Source organism: Nematolebias whitei, chromosome 7 (genome assembly GCF_014905685.2).
Source record: "Nematolebias whitei isolate Nwh7 chromosome 7, NemWhi1, whole genome shotgun sequence".
NCBI lineage: Eukaryota > Metazoa > Chordata > Actinopteri > Cyprinodontiformes > Rivulidae > Nematolebias > Nematolebias whitei.
In genome coordinates, this window is record NC_056504.1 from 5,898,939 (window position 1) to 5,922,070 (window position 23,132).

General features: G+C 38.9%; 1 protein-coding gene across 1 annotated transcript in view; it reads left to right on the top strand.

Moving 5' to 3' along the window:
- cpne5b (copine Vb) overlaps positions 1-23,132 on the top strand; it is a 181,320-nt gene that overhangs the window by 5,531 nt on the left and 152,657 nt on the right. Inside the window, 2 exon segments of the mRNA XM_037679172.1 lie at positions 12,668-12,704; positions 19,942-19,956. Coding sequence (XP_037535100.1) covers positions 12,668-12,704; positions 19,942-19,956 — 52 coding nt within the window.

Here is a 23,132-nt window from a genome sequence, read left to right on the forward strand (position 1 = left end):
AGTCCATTGTGTGTATGAGTGAGTCCATCATGTGTGTCAGAGTCCATTGTGTGTATGAGTGAGTCCATCATGTGTGTCAGAGTCCATTGTGTGTGTGTGTGTGTCAGAGACTAGAGTTGAGGAGTCTGATGGCTTGTGGGATGAAGATGTTACACAGTCTGGTTGAGTTGGTCCGAATGCTGCGGTACCTTTTCCCAGAGGGCAAGAGAGTGAAAAGTCCATGTGATGGGTGAGACGGGTCCTCCACAATGCTGAGGGCTTTTTGGATGCAGTGGTTGTTGAAAATATCCATGAGAGATGGATGAGAGACCCTTATGATCTTTTCAGCTGTCTTCACTATTCATTGGAGAGAGTTGCATTCTGATGCATTTCAATTCCCGAACCAAACAGTGATGCAGCTGGTCAGGATGCTCTCAATGGTTCCTCTGTAGAAGGTGGTGAGGATGGGAGGTGGCAGATGAGCTTTCTTCAGTCTCCTCAGAAAGTCAAGACGCTGCTGAGCTTTCTTGGTGATGTTTCCATGGAGGACCCGTCGATGTTCAGTGGAGGGTGGTCCATGGTGTTTTCCTAAAGTCACTGACCTTCTCTTTGGTTTTGTCAACATTCAGAGACAGGCTATTGACTTTGCACCAGTCCATTAGCCATTACACCTCCTCTCTGTACGCTGACTCATCATTATTACTGATAAGTCCCAGCACAGTTGTGTCGTCTGCAAACTTCATCATGGAATTCGAGCTGTGCATTGCTGTACCATCATGAGTAAGCAGAGTAAACAGCAGTGGGCTGAGTACAGAGCCCTGGGTAGCTCTGGTACTCAGTGTGATGGTGCTGGAGGGGTTTTTTCCGATCCGGATGGGTTGAGTCTCCCAGTCAGGAAGTCCAGGATCCAGTTGCAGAGAGAGGTGGTCAGGCCCAGCATGCCCAGCTTTCCAATCAGATGCTGAGGAATTATGGTGTTGAGTGCTGAGCTAAAGTCTATGAACAGCATCCTAACATAAGTGTTTTTTCTGTCCAAGTGTATGGAAGTCAGGTGAAGTGTGGCGGCTATGGCATCGTCCCTTGAGTGGTTAGGATGGTACACAAACTGCATTGGGTCCGTGGTGGGAGGCAGCAAGGTCTTGATGTGCTGCACAACAAGTCTCTCGAAGCATTTCAAGGTGATAGGAGTGAGTGCTACGGGGCGAAAATCGTTGAAGCATGACTGATTACTTCTTTGACACAATGATGGTGGTTGTCTTGAAGCATGTTGGAATGACAGCACTGCTCAAGGAGATGTTAAAGATGTCTGTGAGAACATCTGCCAACTGGTCTCCACATTCTGAGTACTCTGCCAGGAATGTTGTCTGGTTCGGTAGCTTTCCGTGGGTTGACTCTGCATAGAGTTTTCCTCACATCCACTGTTATCAGATGAAGCAGAGGACGGGTGGTCTTCCCGTGTTGTTCTGCACCTCGAACCGAGCGTAGACATCATTCAGCACGTCTGGGAGGGAGGCATCACTGTCACAGACAGGTGGTGTAGTCCCCTAGTTGGTGATGGCCAGGATGGCCTGCCACATGTGCTGTGTGTCACCACTGTTCAAGAAGTGGCTGCAGATTTTCTGGCCATGTGCGCACTTTGCTTCTCAAATTCCTTGGGACAGCTTGGCCCTCGCTGTTCTCAGGGCCAACTGGTCACCTGCTTTGAAAGCGGAGTCTTGGGCCCTCAGCAGTGCACGCACCTCTGGAGTCATCCATGGCTTCTGGTTGAATCTGGTAGTGATGGTTCTAGTGGTGATGATGTCATCAATGTATTTGCTGATGTAGCAGGTCACTGAAGTCATGTACTCCTCTAGATCAGTGCAATCGCTGTATGTTGCAACCTCTCTAAACATGTCCCAGTCAGTGCATTCAAAACAGTCCTGAAGAGCAGAGATGGATTCTTCTGGCCAGGTTTTCACCCGTTTCAGTTCAGGTTTGGTGTGCCTGACGAGCGCTCTGTAAGCTGGAATCAGCATTACAGCGATGTGGTCTGAGTGCCAGAGGTGGGGGCGGGGCTCCGTCCAGTACACACTGGAAACACTCAGTTTTCTTGAGTTGGAGCAGTTCACTCTGGCCTTGGCCCTGGTCAGTTCAATCAGATTTGAGCTCTGTTTCACCAAACTGTATTCATTCTACAAGCTATATACAACAGAAAAAAGGTATTATTTGTTTCACAGACACCCCACACACAAACATACAAAAGAGCCAAACTATTGCTTTAGGACAGTTTATTAACGTTCAGTTCTTCCATCCAGCTGTATGTTTGGAGTCATTCTCAGTCGTTCTACTGAATGAACCTTCACCCATAAAATGCCTCATTGATGGTTCAGAAAGTGCCATAAATGTCTGCATGCTAATTCAGGAACCACAGGTTATTGGACGTTACAGGGAGAGTGAGGTGTGCTTCTTAACAAGCACCGGGTCAAAAGATGTGTGAACTGAATACAGAGCATAGAGCCAATTAAACTAATAAAGGATTATCCTTTTTCTGAAGACTTTTTTTTCATGATCTTGTTTGAAGTGCACTGAGCTCACGAATAGCTGCTTCTTGCAACATCAGTGCGTGAGTTTCTTTGTCTTGTTTCCTGAGTGCAGCCAGTGCAAATGTTGCTATGATGAATTTCTTCTTTTAAACACGTGGATGACATGCATTTGCATAGCTATTTGAGTTTTTCCACAAGCCTGCCTTATGAATCTGAGCTTCCCTTATGGATATAAAACAGATATAAAAGCATCACCCGCAGCATAGGAACGCCTAAGGGAGATCCGACACCATCGCACATCATTGCTTCCATTCCCCAGCTCTGTTACACGACATGTCTGTAGGTTTGAACTCCACACGCTATACTGAAGCTCATTAGGCGTATGAAGACTGCCATGTAAAAAACATGAGCTCAGCTTCCAGAACCACAACATAATTAGCTGATGGATACTCACCACCACCAAGATAGCATTCTTTTTGTTCTTTTTTTGAGTCTCAAACATCCTTTAATACGTTTTTACAGCTCACAGCACAACTCCACACAGCCCTACTTATTCAGACTGAAAAAAGACATGGGGGTGAACAGACATCAGTGAAATAATAGATAATTATCGACTGAAACAAGAAATTTTAGATGGATACACTTTAAACTGTATGGTAACCAGAGGCCAGGGAGATTAATAACTTGAAGCTGTCCCTCTAAGAAATGCATATCACCCACCTCCTTTCATACCAGTTTTAAACTAAGATTGTTTTATGATGAGAAATGAGTAAAACTCTTTGCTACTACCACACCCAATTTTATGTCTGTAAAATTTGTAAAATAGGTTTTAGTTTTTGGACCTGATCATCTTAGGAATGATTTTTCAGTCTTTCTCCCTCCTTAGATGCATTAATCTGTCCTCCAGCTCTAATGTTAAAAATCTTGGTGTTATTTTTGATCAGGACATGTCTTTTATCCCCCACATTAAAAACGTTACTAGAACCTCCTTCTTCCACCTGCGTAATATCACTAACATTAGAAACATCTGATCTAAAAATGATGCAGAAAAACTGGTTCACGCATTGGTCACATCTAGACTGCACTATTGCAATGGTTTATTATCTGGGTGTCCAAATACTTCTTTAAAACGTCTTCAGTTGATCCAAAATGCTGCTGCCAGAGTCTTAACTGGATTTACTGGGAGAGATCATATCTCTCTATTTTTAGCTTCTCCCCATTGGCTCACTGTCAAATCCAGAATTTAATTCAAAATTTTATTTCTAACCTAGAAAACCCTCAACAACCTAGCTCCATCTTATATTAGAGATCTTATTGTTCCATATTTTCCCAACAGAGCACTTCACTCTCAGACTGCAGGTTTACTTGTGGTTCCTAGAGTTTCCAAAAGCAGAATGGGAGGAAGATCTTTCAGTTCTCAGGCTCCTCTCTTGTGGAACCAACTTCCAGTTTCTGTCTTTAAGGCTGACACATTGTCCAGTTTTAAGACTTTCCTTTTTGATAAATCCTATAGTTAGGGTTGACTTGTTATGCTGCCGTAAGCTTAGACTACTAGAAGACAAATTGACCTACTTTCCTTAAATTAATTGCTAAAATTTAATAGTTTTCATTTGATACTATGTCTTTCTTAAAATGTGATTCTTGACCTGCCATTGTGTATCTGTTCCTACCAAACCCAGCCGGTCGAAGCAGATGGACGCTGTCCTGAGCGGAGTTAAACTCAAAGCTGCTCCTCAGATAAATAATGTTAAATTATTATTTTTATATATAAATGTTTCTGTTCAGTGCCCTGAGATGACTTCTGTTGTGACTTGGCTCTATAGAAATAAATAAACTGAATTGACTTGAATTGAAATTAAAATAGGCTGAATTTAGACTCTTCTCCCCCACTAATATTCAGTTAGCTGTGTCGGCCATCTTGAACTGACTCCAAAAGTTTATAAGTTGTAGATGTAAATCCATTGATAGTTCATGTAGCATTACTAAATACATCAAATGGTTAATGAGATATTTAGCTAACGGACAGATTTAACTTTAATGACTCAAGACAAATTTAAAAAAATACCCCCCCCCCCCCCCCACACACACACACACAGATACAGCATTATGAATTCACTTAGTGGATGGAGAACAACTTGAGGATGATGACCTCACCAAATGTTAACCCAAACTAAGACACAAACAGACATGAGCAACAACATTACTGCCTTTATGTCTTTGACCTCTCCCAGGTAAATGTGCCATCACAGGAAAAAAGTATACAGTAGTCCCCCGCTACTTTGCGGTTCGTGTATCGCGGACTTGCTCTATCGCGTTTTTTCATAGTAAGATTGGACATGACACACAATTGGCTGATTGATGGATGAGCCACATGATCGGCATGAAATTTTTTATTTAAAATCAATTATTTAAAAATATTTATCACCTGCTGCACATCTGTGCAGCCCATACTGCAGGATAAACTTCCTGCTGCAGCTGATCAGCTGTTCACCGTGCGGAGAAGTGAACGTGGCCAAGAGCTGTGCTCATTTAGAGCGTTTAGAGTTAGAAACAGTTTAGAATATTCCAAGAGTGTGGGAAGGGTTTAAAACACATATGTAATAAAAATAAACTACTACTTATTACTTGTACTACTATTACTACTTGGTGGTTTTTCACTTATCACGCGTCTTCAGGGTATGGATCCCCCGCAATAAATGAGGGACTACTTTACTGTAATACCAACACAAAGATGACAAAAACAGGGTGTAAACTTACAATCTGCGTAAATGTATAAGCACCTGTACATCAGTCAACATATTAATTTAACATCGTGTTTTTAGAAGCAGTCTTTCAGTAACGTTTGTTTTATTTGACTTGTATTCATTTTGATCAACCTCTAATGGTCATTTCTGCCTTTATTAATTTCTTCAGTGTCCAGCCAGTTACAAATTGTCTTTGAGTAAATCAGTCTAAAGAAACAATACACAGTGAACAGTGTTTACAGCTGTTTCGTTAGTATAACATGATAAAAATTAAGAATTTGAAACTATTTGTATCTGCAGTGTGACAACCAAAAAGGGACCAAACCCAGAACTCAGTTACAAAAGAGCCTTTGTGTCAAACAACAAGGCAGGCACATGCAGATGCATGAGGGAACTTAATGATTAAAAATAAACTTTTACTTCTATAATGGACAAACCCCAGGGAAAACTAAAAACGCTGCAGTGAGTAGACTGGAACAACACAATTATATCACTATAAAAACACAGGGAGGTGATGAGATATGAGGAACAGGTGTGCTAATTACTAATTCAGCACAGGTGAGAAAGAAACCAGGAGCCAAGATTGATGAGAGAACCAGTACTTAAAAAACAAAGGACAGAAGAGCACGGAGCTGGAAACCAACTTGCACAGAAGTCATAATGAAGACCACTGGGACATTCTGAGTCTGTTGCTAATTTATGCACAGGATTAGGATTAAATTCATACCCACAACAAGTTATACCTGTCCAGAACAATCTAGATTCAACATAACACACACAGACTGAAACCAATTATAACACTATCAGTGAATAATGTTAATTAGTAAAATGTGTTTATTTAAGATCAACAATAAATTACATGGGGTTTTCATCATGTTCCTCATCCTGAGCAAAGCACAGTGGGAGGAAAAACTTCCTTAAACAGGAAGAAACCTCCAGCAGATCTTCTGTCTCATTTGTCTCCAAACTGTTAAAGGATGAAACAAAATGAGTTTCTAAGCTTTGTTTTAATTTTATGTTTTGTTTAATTTATTTGCAACAGGAACCTTTCAGTCTAAAGTGCCGCATGTGGTCTACAATGGTCACATATCAAACTTTTACAAACAAATGGCTGCAGAGTGATTTCAGTGATGTTTATCCACATGACAAATGTCTCCTTTGATCCGATCTGGAATGTTACCATAAAAATAAAAAAACTTATAAAACTTAATTAGTAAAACAATATATGCTCATCGCTTAAAAAAGGGCAATTTTTCATCATTTAAAATAATAAATAAAAATCATAAAATGCTTTTTTAAAACCTCTATTCCAAAAGTTAGGGACACGACTTTGTTAAGATGTTAATAAAAAGTTTCAAATAGTACAACTAATACATGTCAGAACTGTTAGATTGAGATAAACAACGGCAGATTTAAAGGAATTAAAGCAATAAACATGGTTCTGTTGCGGGTTAAAATGATTCACTTTAATATCAAAATAAGATTTATTACAAACTATGTTTACACAAAATCCTTTATTGGCCTCAGGATCTTCCATTACTTATAACGTTACAAAAAAATTACATACAATAAAAAATACAAATTTATAATTTTTAAAAATTTGCTTTTTACTTGGTGAATTTCCACAAATTTAATTTTTTAAATATAATCTAATGCTGCGTTTATGGTGCATGTGGAAACTTGTTGTCAAGGTAAGATTACAAAGACCTGCTCATCTTTAAAAAGTTAGTTTAATTTATAGTATATGTATATATATATATGTTGAATTTAAAGGGAAAAAACAAAACAAACTATGACAGTGGGCTATTTGCATCATGTCGTTAACACATTTACTGCTGCCATAAATCCGTATGATCTACGAAGTTTTGATATTTGGTATTGGTATTTCCTTTTAGCCATCCTATTTGTTAAAAAAAAAACAAAAACAAAAAAAAAAAACTGTAGTATGAGTTTTTATAACTGCTTATTGTTGTTGCTGTTGTCCATTGTTGTCATCTTTCTTTGTTGAAATCAGGTCTCTCTTGTAAATGAGTCCTCGAGGCTCAATGGGATTTACCTGTATAAATAAAGGTTGATGATATTACTAACTCTTAGATAAAAAAAAAATACCTAAAGAACAGATGCAAAATTTATATATAAATATATATATATATTCTTTTCCAAAATATGTATATATATTTTTAATTCAGTGCCTTTCCTGTTAAGCCCTGTTGACCATGTACAGGTAGAGGTATAATAAAAAAGCATGGCAATTTTTGTTTTCTTCCCAAAAACAAATCTTGAACACTGTAAAATAAAGAAAACGAAAGGGAAACAAACCCTAAAACACAAAGTCCCTGAAGTTATCCATCCAGACATATTTCAGTCTAAACATGCACGTGGCGTCACATTACCTGAGGCTTTTTGCAGCTACAGGGAAAACTGCACATAAACTCTGACTACACCAGCTGCATGTTCAGCTTTCTTTAGTGGAGCCCACTCACTACAGCTGTGGGAATCATCTGCCTATAGTTTAAGATGGACATTTTTAGTGTTTTAACTTTTATGTGCCATATACTTACAGACATTGCTTACGGTCCTTTCCACATGGGAGCGCTGTATTTCCCAAACTCTTTTTTATCGTAACCACTGTACTAGAAAAGTCTTCATCCGCATGGAGATCCATAAAAACAATACATATGCCATAATATCTATACCAGTACCTGCAGGTTGCACAGTAATACTGTCAACAAAATACACAAGAAACGAGAAAGAAGATGTAGAGCAGGCACAGAAAGCTTGCATGAACTTAAATCACAACAAGCAGAAAAAGGTAAGGATGGTGAAGAATGGAATCCTGTTTCCAGACTGACAACAAAGTGGAACTTCTACTCTGTGACACAACAACCTGCCGTTGACTAGAAGTCGTGTCGGTCTAAAGATGTGGACATACTGGATGCTTTCAGACCCAGGATCCACTAAAAGATCTCAACTCAACTCAACTTTATTTTGGTAAATTAGCATTACAGAAAAAGGAAAACAATATAGACTACTTTTTGACAAATCAATAATTTACCAAAAAAGGAATAGGCTGAAGCCGAGGCTTATACTTGCCTACCCTGTTCATAGACTCAGCATCTTTGGAGGGAAAGGTTTCCTCACCATTTTTAAAGCATATCAGAGAAAATTAGTGTCCACCTTTGAAAATTGTTCTCATTTCCCACTTTTTTACATTGTATACTACGCACTCCCTGTACTTTCAAGTGAGGAAGCTCCTCGGATGAGGAGCAAAACGTCTGCAGCTACAAAATCAAGTCCAGTTGGTTTCGCCTTTAACCTTTTATTTAAATTTATATTATATATTGTTGATCTTTTTCTGCAACATTGGATGTAGTACTGTTAGTTGTTCAGTAAACGATAAAACTTTTGAATCTTACATTATTTGGTGGAATAATAGTAGTAATAATAATAATAATATTGGTCTGACGTAAGCAAGAGAAGTTATTTTCCACAAATGCAGCCCCATTACCGATCTCCAGGAAACGGCTCTCCCCGCGGTGAGCACGCCAACAGAAGCACAACAACCTCATGGTGGGGAATATGGTTTGATGTGTGTTTTTACAACACTAGGACGAGCACAGAAATAATGGTTTTATGCTGAGGAGACCAAATTACTTCAAGATGTCTGCTGTCATTTTGTTGACTGTTGAGCCTTTACTTCTTGCAGAGTATAAATCAAGCTGAAGTTGTCATGTTAACTTTAGCTGAAAATGAGGTCGACTCTATATTTTATGGGGCTTTTATATCTTCTCAAGGGTGCAGTCGCTCGGTGGTCGGTGTTGTGGTCTTGTATTCCTGAGGTTGCGGGTTCGAGCGCAGGTTTCAAATCTTTCATGCAAGTTTGCTCGCTGTGGCAACACCTGCAGAAGAAAGAACAATGATCTGATTGCCCAGCCTTTGTGCTCCACCTCTCCTGCTTTTCATCTTTAGAACAGTTGGTTCTGATCCTGCGGTTCTCAACAGTTACCTGGTTCATTTGGGAGTCAAATGAAAACGTGAAGCGTAGAATCAATGCATATTCATAACACCAGAGTTGTTGTTTCTGTTGTTTTGTCTCGCTCAGATCTTCCTACAGGACTTCATTGATCTGCAGTGAACGCGTTCTAGTGTGTCTGTGTGGAGCTGTTTACAAGAGGGCATCTGAATGACACAAAGCACCTTTTCTCTTGACCCGACCAAACAAATCAATTGTTTTCTACCCTTGGTGTGTTTTTTTCATGAAACAAAGTGAACACATGCATTAGAGACCGTAAAAAATATATTTATTAGCTCCATTTACTATCTTTCACACTTCAGTGATTCCTGCCTTTGCCTTTTAAACTTCTTTTTCAGCTGCTGTCTGTACTGTAATGGACAGACTGTGACTAATGCTTTCACTAAATCAATAAAGCGGAGTGTGGGTATGTTGGAAAGACAAACTGTGCACACATCAGAGGCTTGCATGCTCAACTTGAAACCAACACTTTCCCAAACTGTCCTGTTTTATGTTAACAACTAAAATGTCACAGTGTTTGCCCTGAAACACTTTTATTTGCTTTAATTAGAAACATGTCATGATTTTATCCGTCACCCGTCACTCTCTTTCAAGTAATCCCCTCCAGCCCTGACAGAGCCACTGTTCGACGTGTCAGTCTTTACACATCAGCTCTGCCAGCTGAGAATTACAAGTTTAATTCCTGCAGCCATCACACTTCTATCAGACTCATATCTTGTAGCTCTCATGCCCGGGTGAGAGAATCCCCATGAATGCAAATAAGGCCAGGTGAAACCGTGGACGACAAGCGATGTTGCTTCCAGAGGAAGACGGGTAACACTCTTTGCAAGTGTTAATGATGGTTCACTGTCATGCTGGCTTTAGCGGCTAAGAGGCTGGGATGAGGCTTTGATCTGTGCATTCTGGCTGACAGGGCATGCTGGGCGTCTGGCAGAGAACAGAGAAGTCACAGGAAGACAAAGTCAGATTTCCCCTTGAAGGACTGGAGGATAACCTAAACACCATCTGTCTACGAGAGTTTGACCAGTAGACATGTTTGAGGGGGGACATACATTATACATTTGGTTTGGGAACAAGTGTTGCGACGTCTACTTGTTGAAACCCATAAAGCCCTTAAAACTGAGATTCTCAACAATCTGCTCTGTAAAGTCCATCAGGTACCAGGGGGTTTACAGAAAAACAAGTAAAACAGAATCAGGGATTGTCTAGAACATCTGTTGAAGACATCATTAGTATTCTCTGTGTTGTTGCCTAATAACATCACATATTTATGTGTCCCATTATTGCTATTCCAGGAATTTAATTAGAAACATGCATATTTGTGGAATTTAGAAAAGAGTTTGATCTTCATGTGATGTTGATGATGATTCCTGAGTTCATCCAGTCCATATAGGACTTGTTTTGCTTAAAATTAGGCTATGGTGTAAACTTTTCGGCCACGCAGAGGAGATAATGTTTGCACTTTTACAATGGTTGATGATTTGTTGCTTTACACAACAAATTGTTTTATTGTAGTATTAAAATAATCTCTTAAGCATAACTATTGGTGGCATTTTCTTTAAAAAAAACGTTAAGATCAATCTATCTAAAACACTGCCATGTTTTGTAGAGTTTAAAATGTAAAATTTATCAAAAGCAAAAAGTTGATGTGGCCACAGAAATGGCAAAATGACGAAACCCATGGAAACAGTGGAGAAATGGACATTGCATGAAACACAAACAACTATGCCAGACTGACTGGGAGGTGAAAACTGAAGGACTTCACAGATGGGGACAGATGAGTGGAGACACCTGGGCAACATAATAACAAGAAGGTGAGAGGGGAGTGACAGGAGCTGAGAAGCAGAAACTGACTGAAAGGAAATGGAAAACCAGTGGCACAGGGAGACACAAGGAAAACAAGAGAAAACATAAGAAATAAAGAATATAACTACAACAATAAGCATAAAAAGAATACCAAAAAGTAACCAAAGATCCTGACACGTATCAGGGGACTGATAAAGATGTTGATGAAACCAATACTCATAACCACATTAAAAAACAAAATAAGAGGCAGGTGATAATGGTTTCCTAAAGTTAAAAGGGTTAAAAATCCTGACGAACATAAAGTTTTATTAACCAAGTATAACTTTTTAAAGCTTTGTAAGAACTGACCCCATGTTCCAGTAGATCCGTCACACAGTAAACAATCAAACCCCTCTTACACATCTCCCCTACTGAGAAATTGAGAACTTTAATTTATCATGGCACTCCATAGTCCCTCTAATTGAAGAAGCCATTCATCAACATTTGACTAGATACTTCTTGTTAGTCTCAGATCCCTGATTAGCATATTTATTATAGCGACTCTAGACAGAGAGATTGCTATTTTGGTCTCTGGTATTTCATGGGTTTTCCTGTTTCATTGGATAATTGGATTTATTAGAAACCTCAGTTGTGGCTAATGACAAAACAAACAAAGCTAAGAGGCCAGTTCTCTGCAGGCACTCAAACAACGGTCATTACGACAGAAACAAGGAACAATGGTGTTTGGGAAGCAAAAAGATCCTGTGTACGTATAAGATTTACAGTATAAACTTGGAAATAATTACAGATGGGTGAACATCAATCATTCCCTCTTCGTTTTTCTTTACAAGATGAAGGTTCACTCTAAACCTGCAGACAGTTACCTCATAAAACGGCATCAATGTTTTCAGGAAGCATGAACTGTTCATTCAGGGTCTCGGGTGAATAGGCAGGTTTTGGTTTCAAAAGTGCAGAATAACATTCTGAAAAGTAAACAACAAAACAACAACACAGCAGGGACTTGTCCTCTAAGGCAGGCCGGACAACGCCTAAAACTTTACTAAGAAATTATTATATACAGCGTTAACTTACTTCTTACTTACTGCTTTGGTCTCTGTGTGTGTTCACATGAAAAAGAAAGTTCCCAGTTTCACTTTGTCTTTTCCACAAAAACACACAGATCTATAAAATAAAAAAAACAAAACAAAAAAAACAGAACTACTTACCAAAAACGAAAGAAAATTAACTATCCACTTGCCCCAATCCTTCCTTCCTGAAGAACATCATCAGATTTTGGCTTTATAATGGAAAGTGCAGAATTTAGACGAGGGGAAATGTCTTTCCCACAGTTAGGACAAACGAGGACTATTCTTCAAATGTTGCAGAACATGGTCAGAATAGAATGATCTTACATGCAAGACCTTCAGTCAAGACATTTATTTATTTCTGACACTGTCCCATTATGGGAAGATCACTTCATTAACTTAATCATATTATTTCCAAAACATTCTCTGATCAACAGAGATACTAACAAATACATCTATTATTAATAAATTTATTGGACATTTTATCAAATCCAGACAAATTATGACAAGTGTGCACAGTCCATTGTGTATCATCACCTTCTACGGTTCTAACGGCGTCATGTTGCTTATTCCACACCAATTTTTTGTAAATTACATTATTGTCTCTTGCAGTCTAACTGCTCAGGTTATGACTGAAATCTCTGTTACCATGGAGATCGAGCCACGCTCAAAGAGATCCTTCTTTGTGATATTTTCAGCTCAAAGTAGCTGGTTAAGCAGGAACATTTTCTTCATAGTATAGTCCTCTATACACAGGGACCCTGTGTACATAATTTCGCTCCACCACATGTACCACATGAGGTGCGAATTACAATAAAGAATCTCTGACTCTTTGACTCTGACTGACTCTGACTCTGAAATGAAACAACAACAAAAAAAAAGTTTAATAATAATAACAATGAACCAAAAAACAACTAAAACCCTATTCTCACGGGATTAGTTTTACATAAGGACCACATGCTATTTGTAAGAATTCCGGAGATTGTCTGTGTTGTTAACCCCATGTGAATTGGCCATGTCAGTAATTTGTAAAGTAAAAATTCCCCCGCAAATTACCTAATATATTTTGCTGAAGTCCGAGATCCTGTGATAATACTAATTCAATGTGAATAGGCATCTCTGTGATTTGGACTGGGTGGGATCCGTTATGCAATTAGGCGTTTTTTGTTTCCTGGGCGCATTTTTATTTGCTTTTGGCTGCATTGGAGTGCATAAATAACCTTTTGTGTCCCGAACCAGCAAAAGCCTATCGACCTGTAACGGTCGCCAAAAAAATAAAAAAATAAAAGGTTGAAGAGAAGGAGCAAAATCATATAGAAACGGTGGCTCACATCATGCATTGCTCCGTGGAGTAAGAATAATTTTCTTCTGTTTGTAGACTACTATACAGCTGGCTAGCCCTGGCAGTAACACAGCACTGAGCTGTGGCTGTAGCCTGAAACGTAACATCATTCAACTCACGTCATTCATATCGTTACACAACATGCAGCACGTTAACATCATATCTGGAAGATGTCCGTAAATTTCAGCAAAATCTCAGGCTTCGGTCATCCCGTGCAAATGCACCAAATAAAAAGCAGACGTTGGGGAGTAATTTATTTATTACATGTGGTCCCTAGGTAAAACTAATCCCATATGAATAGGGCTTAAACTACAGTATTAACTCAATAAAATTATAATTTTCTTTGCCCTCCACCATATAAACCAATAAATTCCCTTGACAATGAGTGCTATGCATAAAAACCTCCAAACATAAATGGTAAAAACTTTAAAACAAAAATTCAGATATATTGTAACTGCCAACAAATGAGTTTCAATGATATAGTGCATAAATAAATAAATAAATAAATAAATAAAACACACCAAACCTCTGTTTGTCTGATAAAACAGACAGGGACCTGAAGAGTTACTACCTGTGAGAGACACACCCATTGTGCAGTAATAGAAGTGTTGTTGGCTTATTCTATGGAGTAATGGTCACTTAATGGTTCCCAGTCAGAGCTGCAGCAGAAGTGAGCCACAGCTGTGGACAGCTTCCAACACAGAGCTATCAGACCTTTTCATCTTTACTTGTCCAAATCAAGCAATGCATTTTAATACGCTAGAATGAACTTATTTGTTTTGAAGGTGATGGTCTTGACTCTTGAACACAGGTAAGATGCTTCCTGATGTTGGTGGACTGAATCAAGTTGTCTGGTCCTCTGATACATTTCCATCCTAAAGTCAAAGCTTGTTTTGGTATAATCCAATAATAGCATTGATTTATCTGAACATATTTCCTAACAAGATGTTAAATTTAATCTGTGATATGTAAAATTAGAAAAAACAAGTGGCTTGCTTTAGCTAATGAGCTCAGCTCGTTGTCGGTGCGTGGTCTCAGGTTTCCGTCTGTGTGTTTCCCTGCTGGGGTTTCACTGAGCCACCGAGCAACGATCAGGCATCTGAAGTATGAGCATTTTTATCAGCAGTTACATTGCGTCTCCACGTTCTGTTTGAATTTTAAAACATTTCATCTATTTTATCTGTTGCTTTGAAATAGACTTCCCCAAAGCAGTGTTACAGCAGAATCACAAAAGGAATGAGAACTAATTTTAAAGTTTGTGAAATCACAAAAGTTGATCTCTTCACTCAGAATGTGTTCTGACATTTTAATCAATTTAAATGTTTATTACATTAGTGCTACAGAGAAATGGACGAGAACAGTCTGTCAGTGCGCTTATAAATTCGGTTTAACCACTGGTGGCTTGTAGTGAATGATTCCTGGCTGTGTTTACGCCTTGGAGTAGATATGATGAAATTGCTGTCTGTTCTCAGCCCACAGAGCTATTTCTGCTCTGGCTGTGCGCCCCTTAGTGCAGTATTAGATGGTCATATGGGCTACAGCCATGCTGGAAATGTGTGAAAGTGTGTGGGGGTGAAATAGCTGCTTTTGTTTATGGAGCTACCCAAGCCCTGAGGGGAACTATGTGATAATTGAGAAAAAAAAGCTACATATATATAAATATATATGTGCGTGTGTGTAAGAATGTCAGTGAATATCTTGTTTTTGTAGCTGCCTTCATAGTGATTTGGCTTCATCTTTGACAGGTTAGGAGCCTTAAGTTCATTGTAATAAACTCTTATTTATTTATTGCTATATCATTGTTTTGTGTAAAAGATTTAACAATTTTATGATGAACATTTGAAATCTGGAGAGAAAAGCCCGCCGTTCAGTCAGACCACAGGCTTGGTCAAGACTGAAACATCTTAACGATGCATTTTTCAGATATTTGTGTTTTCTCACCAAAACTTTAAACTTAAAAAAAAAATAAAGCAACAACTTTATTTTACCACAGCAAATAGAAATATGTTGGAAAATGCCATCAAACTTTATGTTCTCCATACTTTTTTTTGTAGACTTTGTGTAAGATTAGGTAACAATATGGGTGTAACAGCATGTTTAAATCATTGTTGGGTACTTGTAAGGTCTACTGTCTGGTATGGGTTTGGTCCAACAGCAATAAGAATGAATGCAAAATGTTATTTTCTTCTGATTTTTGGAAACAATACCTCTACCAGAAGAAGAAAACAAAACACACCCTTGTTAGTGGGGAGGATGTATGGTAGTTCATCCGCCCCAGTGCGTTGCCATGACTTCGGGAAGGACACCGAGAAATGAGTGAGTATGAGAAGATGTCAAGGAAACACGGATTACAGGAACCATTTTCATTTTAGTTTGAGATGCAAACCACAAAGATTCATCCCCAACAGCAAGACTCAAGTCTACTGTCAAGGGACATCGAGAAGAAGAGATACTTTGGTAAGCCCAGAACAATCTGCTTAGTGAGAGGATAAAACAGTTCCACTTCATCACTGAAGCTCTCTCACACTAAATCGATCAGACCTGTCAGCAGCTGTCTACTCTTCTACCCAAAACCCTGACAGAGGAAGTTTTCAGTTTTGTTGAAAAGCCACAACTTTTCAACAGGAGCTGGTCATCTTGTAAATAAAGATAATTATTACCCACAAGCTGTCAGATTATTGAACAATTGACAATAATCATAATAATCACATTGCACTGTCACATCTGACACCTAATATGATTATTGCTGCTGCAATATGTGGCTGTATCATGTATGTCAATACCTTACCATCATAATTCAATTCATCTCAGTGTTACTCACTACCTGTGCAATAACCCGTCGTGTGTGTTAGTTATGTGCAATATATATAATGTGCAGTTAAGCTTATATTACTACCTGTGAAATACTTATTTATACTAATTCAGCCTATTTGCACCATTATATTCTACCATGCTGTTGTTTACTATATTTCTTTTGGACCATGTAAATATTATATTTCTTTTTCACTTTTTGGCACTTTGCTTTGGTATTTTTTGTTTTTTAGTGAGTCAAATTTGTTCTTCTCATCCTGAACATTTCATTGCATTGTTGACCTTGCGTTAACATGCATATGACAAATAAACAGCATAATGTAACTTTCACAACATCAGACAACCAAGGAATGGTAACAAGGTGCATAAAAAAAATGACAACAAAAAGCGGCTTCTTCACAGCGAATAACCAGTCAACATCAGGAGGAGGTCACAACGCAAAGACTGAGAACCAATGGATTAACAAAAGCCAGCCCAAAAGGACGCTGATGCAGCCAGAGATGGACATTCTGGCTAAAAGTCTGAATTTCATCATTTCTCCATAGGAAAACTCATTGTGGAATGTATCACTGCCATTGAATCCACCATTAGGAACAACAACCCTCTCCAGTGCCAAGCCACCTTCTTTAAATCTCACACCACAAGAAAGAAAATATACAACATCACTTATCCAGGACCAAAGCATCACCATTTTACTCGCAGATTAAGGAAGATGCACAGTGATCCTCAACACTTCTGATTACCAGGACAAATATCCACAGTACTGAGTGACACCCGTATGAGACCTTGAAGAGGGATCCAACCAGCACATACTAAAATGGGATCAGACTGCCTCCAACTTGAAAAAGATGAAGTAATCAACTGTTCATTTTCCCACAGATTATATCCAGGGGAAGCCATTCCATGCATATATAGACTTCTTAAAATTTACAAAATAGGAACATCACCATGACCTATTGTCAGCAGCATAAACTCCGACATACTGTAATATTGCAAAACATCTTGCTGGTATTTTAGCTCCTCTTGTGGGAAACACACCACATCACATAGAAAATTCCATGGACTTTGCAAACAAAGTTAAACATCTGAAGATGACACCAGGACATCACTCAACCTTTCACTTGCATACCCATATCAGAAGCAGCAGAAACTGTCAGAAAATGTCTTCAACAAGATAATGACCTTAGCAACAGGAACAATTTCTCCAAACCTGTGGATATTCTAACCGAGCCGTTGTCAAATCATCACAAATCCCCCAAAATGCTGCAGAACAGAACAGGGAGAAGAGCAAACCACCACCACCCTCCCACACAAACAACAAAAAAAGTCTTTGTCATCCCACGTTTCTGGAACATCTGTAAAACTCGAGCTTTTCTCCAAACACAACATCCCGGTACATTTCAAACCTAACAGGACCCTCAGAGAGAGGTGGGTCCATCCCAAGTGCAGAACCCCCAAACTGAGCGGTGTGGCGTCTGTAGGTCAGTGCAGTGAGGATGTTCAGACCTCTATATTTGAGACATTAAACAACCTCTCCACAGACGCATGGATCAACACCAGACAGCTTGCTCTTCAGGACAAGACTCAGCAGTCCACTGAAACCTCAGAGATAAGAGACACTCTTTTGAGGACCACAATGTTCATCTTTTGTACAGAGATGGTTTGAGAGGGGGGGAAGGAAGCCATTAAACAATAAAACAGTCAGGGGCTTTTTGTTCAAAGGTTATGGATGTTTTATTATTATGGTTGAGAATATTCTTCCCCTTTGCTCTGAGAACAAGAAGCCCATAACAGATCAAAACTGTCTCCCATGGCGCTGTCTTATCTCTGCCCATGAACCATATGTTTGGGTTAACAGAGCCCAGAGAGAAGCACAGAGTCAGCTTCAGAATATAAATCCAGATGTTTATGTTTAACCTTTTTTTTTATGGATCATGACTTGAATGACTGAGAATATTCACCAGCATGTAAGCGAGGTCATACGTCATGGTAAAATGTGTAAATAAATATGAAATAAAATAATAAAAACGTGAATTTACGCCGTCTTTTTCATCCAGTTTAAACTGGAAACAGTGGCTATGTGTCAAACAGAAACTATGATAAACTCCAAAGAGCTTGGTATTTGTAATATTTTCTTAATCAAAGCAAACAAACAAACAACAAAACAAGAGGTGCTTGATTTAGATACTTTGACTTGACTTGGCACAGAATTGGAAGCAACTTAAAAACATCTGTTGATGTGGGAAAAAAGCTAAATAAATACAACTTTGTTCACTAACTCCAAGTTTTTCAGCTAGACAGGTGCTAGTGTGCTGTAGGTGGCAGTCTATAAGGGAAAAGGACACATCAGGGATATCAAATAAATACATAAAAGGCCTGCCTTAGTGGTTTTAAAGCAGGTGTCCCCAACCTTTTTTGCACAATGGATCAGTTTTATGCAAGACAATTTTTCCACAGACCAGCAGCAGGGATGCGAATGTGAGGGGAGGTCATGCTCATAACAAAACACAATAAAATGTGTCACGTAATTAATTATAACATCTATAATTCAAATATAATTGCAGTTTTATATTTTGTAATTTCATTTATATTATTATTTTGTGATTTAATTAACATAACTTCTTATCAATGCAGTTAGCCATTAAATATGATGTTCTCGGTGCAAATACATTTAATGAAGTGGTGGCCTTCAACAACTATATAAAGTTTATTCTGATTCTATTTCTGATCTTCATAATGACGTTTTTCTTTTAAAAAAAATTCAAAAGGCTTGTCTTTTAATGAAGGGGGCTCAGTCTCCAGGTGTTGACGCAGTTTAGAAGTTTTCTGGGCTTGATGGATAGCAGGTTGCCACATATCTCACTCAGAGAGCGTGACTCACCTGCTGATGTGATGAACCTGTAGGACTCTTGTTTTCTTTTAAAAACAGCTTTTAATTTTGGTGGCAGTTTAGCCTTTAGCTGTCTCTTCATCAGGCCTGTCCCTTTTTCAAAGAAGCTCTCCAGTGACGTTTGTTTTTTTAACTCCGTTTTGCTAAAGTTAGTTTAAGAGGTTTGTTGAATAAAAAAAAAAAAAAAAGTAATTTGGTCAAGAAGTGCTAAAATTGCGTGAACAGGAGCGATTGGTTTTCAAAATAAAATATTGTGCAGACTAATTTTATTTTATTTTTCAAAATAAAACTTTAAGTCGTTCTACGTGGCCCGGTACCCAATGATCCACAGCCCGGTACTGGTCCGCGGACAGGTGGTTGGGGACCCCTGTTTTAAAGCATGTGATTTATGACCTTCTAGTCTTGCCATACCTGCACTTTTATCCAAAACAAGCAGGCCTCTGAGCCGGACATGCATGCTTTGCTTTGATGAAGAGTGCTTTAGAAAATACCTTTACTTCTTTTCTGTCATGGCTGTAGAAAAGGTACTAAAATAAATAATGTGCCTGCTTTTAAATGGGAGTGTTCATCATCAATGGCTAATATTTTAGTTGTCTAGATCACTGTACCTGTTTGAGATGGGTCAGGATCAATATACAGTATGTACCGCACTGCTAAACCTGTATGTAACTGAGTATTTTATACTCCAGAACGTATCTGTAGATGATGTGGAAACGTTTCCTCAACATTTACTGTTGCACTGTTATGTAGATGCAATGGAGATGTGTTCTCCAGAGTATTTATTAGTAAGTCTAGTTATCATCAGCATGGAGCTGATCTTCTTCATCAGCTTGTTCACCTTCTTTGAGTCACCGTGGTCCTGGTGCTGCCGCCTCAACAGACGGTTGATAAGAAAATTAAATTCTCCTTCACAGACGTATAGAAGATTTGCAAGATCCTTCTGGAAATTGTATCTTAAAGCCTTTGTCCCTGCCACATCTTCGACCATGACAGGAACTGTGCTCCACCTCTGCTGATTCCTCTTAAAATGCAGGTTTGAGTCAATTTTAAAGTGATTATCTATTTTGAAGGTTGTTATGAACATTTATTCAAAAATGGTCCTTTGAACATCTTTAGTTTGGACAAATTCGAGTTTAATTTGGACTGATAAGCTAAAGGATAGTCTAAGCAAAGCGGATTGCTGCTGTCCTAAAACTATTCCAATCTACAAATTTTCTTGCAGCTCACAATCTGCACGCTAATTATTTTTCCATTTTAGGATTATTCCGTGTCAAACTTTGTAAAATTTGTTCAGAAAGTCTACTGATATGCAACAAAAATGCTACAGCTAGGCGCTACTGCTCTTTCTTGGGGTAAATAACCTTCAAACTCCATGTCAGTAACCATGTAGCGTGGATCTAACACCAGTTTAAAGTTTTCTTACATATAACTCTCATGAACCTCATTAAAACTAAAGTGGTTCGTTGTTTTAACTTGGTAGTAGTCCATTGTAGTCTTACCATGCTTAGACTAGCCACTGTAAATCTACAACAGGTAAGATAATAATTGTTCATAGTTCTATTTTTAGAGATGTGACAGATACTTCCAGGTCAATGACTGAGGTGATGGTAACGAACAAGTGTAACTGGGAAAACGTGAGCCCAAACCCAGTGTGAGACCTGCGAGAATGACGGTAGAGGAGAACGCTGAGCATCGAGAGGTGAAGCTGTAGAAAAACACTTTCATCCAGGTCTCCATCTTGCCAACACCCTCCTTCTCTCTTACTCGCTGCACCCTGTGTGCTGCATTCGTCTCCTTGTAATGTCTAAAAGTCAAGTTTGCATATTTTTTCTGCAGGCACGTCTTGGTGAAATACATTCTTCTGCTTTTGCACATTTGTGTTGGTTTTTTGTGCTCAATGCTTACAACGCTCATAACGAGGGAAGAAATGGTTTAAATTTAACTCTCCCTGCCCTCGCTTTACTTCAACTCCTCAGAGGTTTGGTGTCTCGGTGTCGACATTAGTTGGGCTTCGTGTCGGGCTCACCCAACCGCCTCTGGATGTAAACAACTCTATGCATGGGTACCCTTCACAGCACATTTCAAAACTCCCAGAATTACCAACAGAAACCAGCCACGCAGCGCAGCATCTGTTAGGTCAAACTTTAAATTTGTTCACTTCCTTGGTTTTTGATTGCCAAACAAAACTATAAAATCTACATCAGCCTCGGCCGAGCTCGTGTGACGTGAATGCAAAAGCAGCTGAAAACAGCGGCGGCTGTAAATTCGGTGAATTACACCTTCTGAACGTTTGGCTTGTAAACATTAGCATTTAGATTAAAGTGCGTATGAGCTGAAGTGCGGCCTCGCGGATGCACAAACATTTGCGTAGACGTGGCGTTAAAGCCGTGACTGCTGCGCGTTGTTTGCGCCACAGAATGATCTACAGTTTTTCAGAAATCTCCAGGAGCTCATTAGCTAAAAGAGAAGCTCCCAGGGGCGAGCGGAGGTGGAAAGCTGACATTAAAATTCTCCCTCTTCTGCGACCCACTTTGCTGATATACGTTTTAACAATGAACTACTTGGGATGCAGTTTTGAAACTTTGTTTCTGTTTCTCCCAGGATATCCATTTTAAAATATGAGGTAATTTTCATTTCATCTCCATAATCCCGACTTTAAGAACAGGAAAAGCAGAAAACTGAAAAACTTTTGACTCTAATTGGCAAGGTGCTTAAGAAGCTGTTTCCTCATACAAAATACAGTCTAATACCTGTTGAAGTTAGAAAGACTAACGAGTAATTGTATTAGACAGATTTGAGAATATCAGTAATAAAAAAAACAAGTGTGCTAATTTTATCCTGACCTTACACTTTGTGCTGCTGCTTGTTAGGAATTTTGTGACGATGCCGATCTTCCCTGGCAGGCTGCAGGTTTCCTCATTTGTATCTGGCTGGCGGGGCAGGAGTCTCCCCAGAGTTCTTGGTTTTGAATAATTCAACAGCTGGTGGGAAAAACAATCCTGCCTGGCTCTGCCGTCAATCTGACAATGAAGCAATGCCAACGCTACAATTTGGACTTGGATGATTGAGGGAGGCTATTAAGAGGAATTTATTTATGAGCTGCTTCTGCTTATGGGTTTGTTATGGGCGTTAAGGTGGACGGGAGAAATAATTTGTAGAGAAGATATTCCTTATTATGACCTTTACAATAAAAGGAGCGTTGAAATGGCTTTCACTGCATTCAATTATGCAATCAGGGGAACAAGAGGACAGTAATAATTTGAGAGGCAAAGACGAAAGAGGCAGTGAAAGGTGTTTCGATATCTAATTTAGCTTTAATAAAACTCTCCTTTGCTTTTAAACTGATGGCCGTCATTCTTCCGCCTCCAAATATTACCGTATTGTTCCCATTATTGTCTCCTCTCTCCATCTGTTTGCTCGTCTTCTTTTAATCTACTTCTTTGCAGTAGTTCCTCTCTCCTCCTCATTACCTCCTTCACTCCCTCCTCGCAGCTTTGGCTGTTTTTCGGTTTCAGAGCTTTTTTATTCAGAGTTTGAGAGGAAAACATTTATATCCCCTGTCCGTGAAGAAAACGTTCAACGCTTTTCAGGTTTTTTTAATTGTCAGTGCTGGATACAAAACACAATTTATTATTATTATTATTATTTTTTTTTAATATTTCAAGGTTTTTTTCTTTCTTCTGAAAAACAATGGACTTGTTAAAAATAAAAACACAAAGGCTAAAAACAAAAAATATATTGCATGAACACTTTTGGGAAATCTGACACAAGTATGTTTTATATCCCTTAAAACTTTATGTCTTTTTATATTTTATAATCAGACGTGCTCATAACTTTGTTGTTGCAATTTCTTCCATCCATCCATCCATCCATCCATCCATCCATCCATCCATCCATCCATCCATCCATCCATCCATCCATCCATCCATCCATCCATCCAT